The sequence below is a fragment of the Vicia villosa genome, linkage group LG5 (assembly GCF_029867415.1).
Source record: "Vicia villosa cultivar HV-30 ecotype Madison, WI linkage group LG5, Vvil1.0, whole genome shotgun sequence".
NCBI classification, from domain to species: Eukaryota; Viridiplantae; Streptophyta; class Magnoliopsida; order Fabales; family Fabaceae; genus Vicia; species Vicia villosa.
The window spans coordinates 173,735,115-173,740,496 of record NC_081184.1 but is presented as its reverse complement, the minus strand read 5'-3'; the positions used below and the strand labels follow the sequence as shown (position 1 = coordinate 173,740,496).

The following is a 5,382-nucleotide window of genomic DNA, read 5'->3' as shown; positions in this document are numbered from 1 at the left end:
TGTGGCCCACTACTATCATTGAAAGTGAAATTTGGTGTGCACTCGTCATTGTTGATCTGATTTGGAAATTCTTTGCTAATTTTTTTTTTTTTAAATCTTAACTTTTTAATCTTCTTTCACCTCAGGCATTTATACCAATTAGTGTTTTCATATTACAATCGTCACCTTAATCCCCAGTGCGGCTTGAAATGGAGATGATTTTGAATGCAAACTTTTATCTAGTCCTGACAAATAAAGGCAAAATACCCTTTTTCGTCCCTTAACTTTCACTCGGGGTCCATTTTGGTCCCACAATTTTTAAAAAGTTCACATAACTCCCTTATCTTTTAAAATTGTGTCAGGTTTATCCTTTCCGTCTATTTAATTGAAACGTCCGTTTAGAGTTGCCAGCGTGGCGTATGACCTGGATCTTCTTCTCCTTCATTAAAAGGAATGTTACTTCTGGAAAACGAATTCTTATCAATTTGGGGGCTAGGGTTTGTTGAATAAACACCATCGTGAGAATAATTTACGGGCTGCTAGGGTTTTCCAGAAATCCAGAACAATGAAATCGTCCACTTCTTCGTCAACTATGTTACAAGGAAGCCATGAAAGTTTCATCTCTCAGCTTGGTACGAAGTCGAAACTGCCCTGGAAACAAGTTTGCTACTGTGGAGATAAGGCCATTCTAAGAAGGGCGAAGACCACTAAGAGTTTTGGAAGACAATTTTGGGGGTGTCCTCATTTTAAGGTACGTTATTTTTCACAGAGTGTTAGTTTATAGTGTTGGTTTATTAGATTTATGAAATTGAACATGAGGGTGTGTGACATGTAGGGGCCTGATCATCCCGGGTGTGGGTTTTTCGAGTGGTTCTGCGAAGAATCTGAAAAAAACAATGGGCAAATCATGATGGTTAGGTTGGAGAAGCTTGGAAAGAATATTGAACACATACAAGAGGAGTTTGCCAAAATTAGATTGTCAACTGAAGAAATAAAGAAAGAGACTGATCACATACAGAGTCAATTGAAGAAGATGATGAAATATGGAAAATGTTGTAGCTTGATGATTATCATAATTTTGTTTGTAACCTGTTTTATTAAGGATTAGGTTTTATGTTAGTGAAATAGTATTGTGTACCAGTTTTATGAACCAGTTATGTACCAGGTTTAATCTTCAAATTGAAAGCATTATGTTGTGTTCAATTATGTATCAATTGTGTATCAATTATGCACCAGTCTTATGAACCAATTATAACCAGTTATGTACCAGTTTTATGAACAAATTGAAAGCATTATGTTGTGTTCAGTTATGTATCAATTATGTACAATTATGTACCAGTTCAGAATTATGTACCAATTCAGTTTAATGTTGTAATTTTGAAAACAGAGTATCACAACAAAATGCTTACAATGCAACCAGAACAGAGCATCACATTAAACAAAAGTGCCATAGAGGTTCAAAAGATACATTAGACTTGCAGAGTACTTATAATACACCAGTTAGGATTCCAAACATTACAAAAGTGCATAAAACCAGACAAATTACCAGACAAATTACATAAAACCATAATTGTTAATAAGTTCCAAAAGTGCTAAATAACTAATATAAAATCTAAAGTGCTAGACATTCTTCTTGAATGAGGCTCTCTTTGTTGGTGTTGTCCTCCTAGTTGTTGGCCCAATTTTTGATGCACCTAGTCTTGTGGTTGGTCCTGGTGGTACCCAAGGAGTCTGTGGCCTTCTCACACCCAGCTTTTTTGCCTTGCTTGTTGTTGCCTTTTTTGCAGGACTTTGTCTTGTTCTGGATGTCTGAGAAGCTGGTTGACTTTGTTGAGTAGCTGGCTGTGCACTAACTTGTTGAGTAGCTGGCTGTGAAGTTGTTACTTGTGATGTTTGTTGAGTAGTTGGCTGTGCAGGCCCTTGAGGAATTTGTTGTGATGTTTGTTGAGTAGTTGGCTGTGCAGGCCCTGTCACCTTACATGTAGCTTTGTTGTGCCCTGACTTTTTGCATCTACTGCATTTCACAATCAGTCCTGTCCTCCTAAGTTTTCTGTCAGTACCATCAAGCTCTCCTTGTTCAAGATTCCTCTTCTTCTTTGGTCTGCCAGGCATTTTTCTGAACTTAGGAGGATGCACATCTGGGTATTGTGTCCTTGCCCATAGGTTAGAACCATTCACAGGATATATAACTGGTTTGTAGACAGCAATGTACCTACTCTTCCTATAGTACTCTGGAATGAAATCTTCAAATCTAAAGTTCCTACTCTTCATACATGACAATGCATGAACACATGGCAAACCAGACAACTCCCACCTCCTACATGAACATATGTGGTCCTTCAAGTTCACAGTGAACATGTCAGCTGGATCTTGCACATGCTTAACCTCAAAAATATGTTCATCAGACATCCTACACAATAGAATAACCAAGAATCACATTACAGCTCATGCATAATTAATTAAATACAAGAGATCACACTTTTTATACCTTACAATCCATGAGTTGGTGTAGGTACTTGTTTTCTCCACTTGTTTTCTAATGTTTGGCAGCACTGCATCATCAGGTAAATTCTCAAACCGCATCCTATTCTTAGCCCATCTCTCCATAAAATAGGTCCTGATCTCTTCCAGCATTGTTACTAAAGGCTTGGTCCTTGACTCAAGGATCACACTATTGAATGCCTCAGACATGTTATTGAGTAGAGTATCACATTTGTTAGTTACCTAAACACAGCACATGAACAGGTTCTTATTATCAAACATATACATCTTATCAAACAAGTAATAGCAAGTAACAACAAGTTACCTTAAAGTGTGATTTACTCCAGAATCTTGGAGATGTCTTCATCATATGTAAATATGCCTCATCACTAATAAGTCTCATAGACCTCATTTCTCTCTCCCAAGCTTGTACATAGGTTGACCTTGCAGCTTTCCAGATAGCATCTTTCAACATTTTACCAGGATACTTCTTCCTGAAGTTATTATAAAGGTGCCTCACACAAAATCTTTGTTCAACACCTGGCAAAAGTTCATCCATTGCTGGTAGTAGACCCTGAAAATTCACATAAGAATATAATGCATCAATGAAAAAGTGTAATGTGATACTAAAGACATAATTATGCACAAACAAAATAAACTATGACCTTTTGCTGGTCTGAGATGAATGTGTATGTCAAACACTCTTCTTGACCACCTAGGTCATCAATCAGCAACTGCAAAAACCAGGTCCAGCTATCCCTGTTTTCTCCTTCCACAACTGCAAATGCAACTGGAAGCATCTGGTCATTTGGATCTCTCCCTATTGCAGCCAGAATTTGTCCACCACACAACCCCTTTAAGAAGCAACCATCTAGACCAATGATGTGCCTAGATAACTTAAAGCTTTCCTTACATGCTGCAAAGCAAACATACAACCTTTTGAAATATGGTCTTTGGTCCTCACTACCATCTGGGACTGGATCAACATTAATCTTGATAGTAGACCCTGGGTTAGCTCTTAGCAACTCATGGCAATAATCATAAATCCTTGTATAATCCCCTAAGAAATATCCATCCACCATGTCTCTAGCCTTAAATCTTGCCCTTATAGCCTTAGTCTTGTTAACACCCACATTCCACTTCCTTTGAGTCTTTGCCTTTATGTCCTTAATCTTCATCCTTGGATTGGTTTTCAGAGAGTTTTGAATTCTCTTGCTCAGCCATTTAGTGGTCAACATTTTCACATTATACTCTCTACTGCACTCATGCTTTTCAACCAATTTCCTTAGTTGCCATGTTTCTTCATTTGGCAATTTAGCACAATATGCTTCCCATTGACACCCATCCTTGCATTTAACCCTCACCCTCACTTTGTCATTCTTTGTAAACCTCATATTTCTTCCACTTTGCACAGCATATGATGTTATAGCTTCCTTGAAGTCATCCTTTGACCTAAAGTACACTCCTACTTCCCACTTATAATCTGCCATGTCCTTCTTCACATTAAACATTGGGTAACTCTTATGTTTAACATCACCTTCTTCACTATCACAGCCACTTTCAAGTTCCTCACTATCATTTGCTATTTCCTCTTCCAAACCATCTTTATCCAACTGTTGTTTGCTTTGTCCCCCCTCTAGATCTTCAAGAAGATCATCCAAATCTTCTTCCTCTAATTCTTCAAAGCCATCAGATGAATCATCAAATCCCACTTCCATAGCACTCTCATAATTTTCATCAGCACTATCATCTCCACTATCAGTAGTAGACCCATCATTCACCTCACCCACATTGTCCTCATCCCTCACAGTATGTACCTCTTCCCTCACAATAGTCTCTTCATCCCTCACAGTAGTGCAATCTTCCCTCACAGTAGTGCAATCTTCCCTCACAGTATGTACCTCTTCCCTCACAATAGTCTCTTCATCCCTCACAGTAGTGCAATCTTCCCTCACAGTAGTGCAATCTTCCCTCACAATATTCTCTCCATCCCTCACAGCAGTGCAGTCTTCACTCACAATAGTCTCTTCATCCCTCACAACATTGTCATCATCCATCAAAACATTATCTTCTGCCCTCACAACATTATCTTCTGCCATCACAACATTATCTTCTGCCCTCACAACATTATCTTCTTCCAGACCAGCAAATTCCTCATTAATTTTTGACATTAACTCTTCTGCATCAATAGGAATATCAGAAAATTCTGGCTGAGCTACTGTGTGTTGAATATATATGTCAACCTTTAAGTGCACCCTATAAAGATCAGCTATATCTAAGGCTCCTTTATCATCAACTAATTCAAGCATGCCTTCAGTAGGATCTCTGTACCAAATTCTCTCAAACTCTCTATAACCTAATTCCTTAAGAACACCAACAAATTCAAAATAACCCCACGTATCTGCATCTATTCTCAACTTTGCAACGTCTCCTCCTTCATACAGACCATTGTTAATATCAACGAATCCACCACTATGGTGAATGGTTAAATTCAGAAACTCGTCCATTACACCTGAAGCAAAGCAAACCCTAAATAAAATTCGTGCTTTAATAACCCTAAATCAGAACAAACAAACCCTAAATTAACAATCCCTGATTTACGAACCCTAAAAGCGGACCCTAAACACGAACCCTAAAAGAGAACCCTAAAAACGAAACCTAGATACGAAACATAAATACGAACCCTAAATGACATACCTGTTGTGATTCAGTGGTGTCAATCCTCGCTATTCCTTCAGATTGCAATGCACAGACGAGAAGGGTACTCAGAGTTTCTTCGAGCTTTTCGTCTTCTATGGACAAGAGAAATGAAGTATTCTGGAAAATGGTACTTAGTGGAAATGAGAAAATAACCCTATAATACTGTATTTGACACATCAGCACTCTTAAAATGCCACGTAATGCCACGTTTATGATAAAATA

At 38.2% G+C, this 5,382-nt stretch overlaps 3 protein-coding genes across 3 annotated transcripts; 1 reads left to right on the top strand and 2 right to left on the bottom strand.

The window, feature by feature from the left end:
• Positions 1-139: 139 nt before the first annotated feature.
• LOC131604053 (uncharacterized) lies at positions 140-1,138 on the top strand. Its single transcript, XM_058876543.1, has 2 exons — positions 140-730; positions 815-1,138. Exons 1-2 carry the CDS (start codon positions 545-547, stop codon positions 1,085-1,087), a joined length of 459 nt encoding a protein of 152 aa, XP_058732526.1. The 5' UTR covers positions 140-544; the 3' UTR covers positions 1,088-1,138.
• Positions 1,139-1,433: 295 nt separating this feature from the next.
• Positions 1,434-2,981, bottom strand: LOC131608261 (uncharacterized). Its single transcript, XM_058880175.1, has 3 exons — positions 2,786-2,981; positions 2,468-2,703; positions 1,434-2,389 (listed from the first exon to the last, which is right to left on the bottom strand). Exons 1-3 carry the CDS (start codon positions 2,933-2,935, stop codon positions 1,600-1,602), a joined length of 1,176 nt encoding a protein of 391 aa, XP_058736158.1. The 5' UTR covers positions 2,936-2,981; the 3' UTR covers positions 1,434-1,599.
• Positions 2,982-3,098: 117 nt separating this feature from the next.
• On the bottom strand, positions 3,099-4,631 carry LOC131606064 (uncharacterized). The gene has a single exon (XM_058878349.1). The coding sequence runs from the start codon at positions 4,629-4,631 to the stop codon at positions 3,099-3,101; it is 1,533 nt and encodes a 510-aa protein (XP_058734332.1).
• Between the last annotated feature and the right edge of the window lie 751 nt (positions 4,632-5,382).

Bases quoted from the DNA above. Each gene is read 5' to 3' on its own strand.
- LOC131608261 (XM_058880175.1), bottom strand. From the start codon at position 2,935: ATGTTGAAAGATGCTATCTGGAAAGCTGCAAGGTCAACCTATGTACAA. The intron at 2,704-2,785 runs GTAACTTGTTGT...TGCTGTGTTTAG, and splicing joins GGAGTAAATCACACTTTAAG to GTAACTAACAAATGTGATAC. The intron at 2,390-2,467 runs GTATAAAAAGTG...TCTATTGTGTAG, and splicing joins ACCAACTCATGGATTGTAAG to GATGTCTGATGAACATATTT.
- LOC131604053 (XM_058876543.1), top strand. From the start codon at position 545: ATGAAATCGTCCACTTCTTCGTCAACTATGTTACAAGGAAGCCATGAA. The intron at 731-814 runs GTACGTTATTTT...TGTGACATGTAG, and splicing joins GGGGGTGTCCTCATTTTAAG to GGGCCTGATCATCCCGGGTG.
- LOC131606064 (XM_058878349.1), bottom strand. From the start codon at position 4,631: ATGTCAAAAATTAATGAGGAATTTGCTGGTCTGGAAGAAGATAATGTT.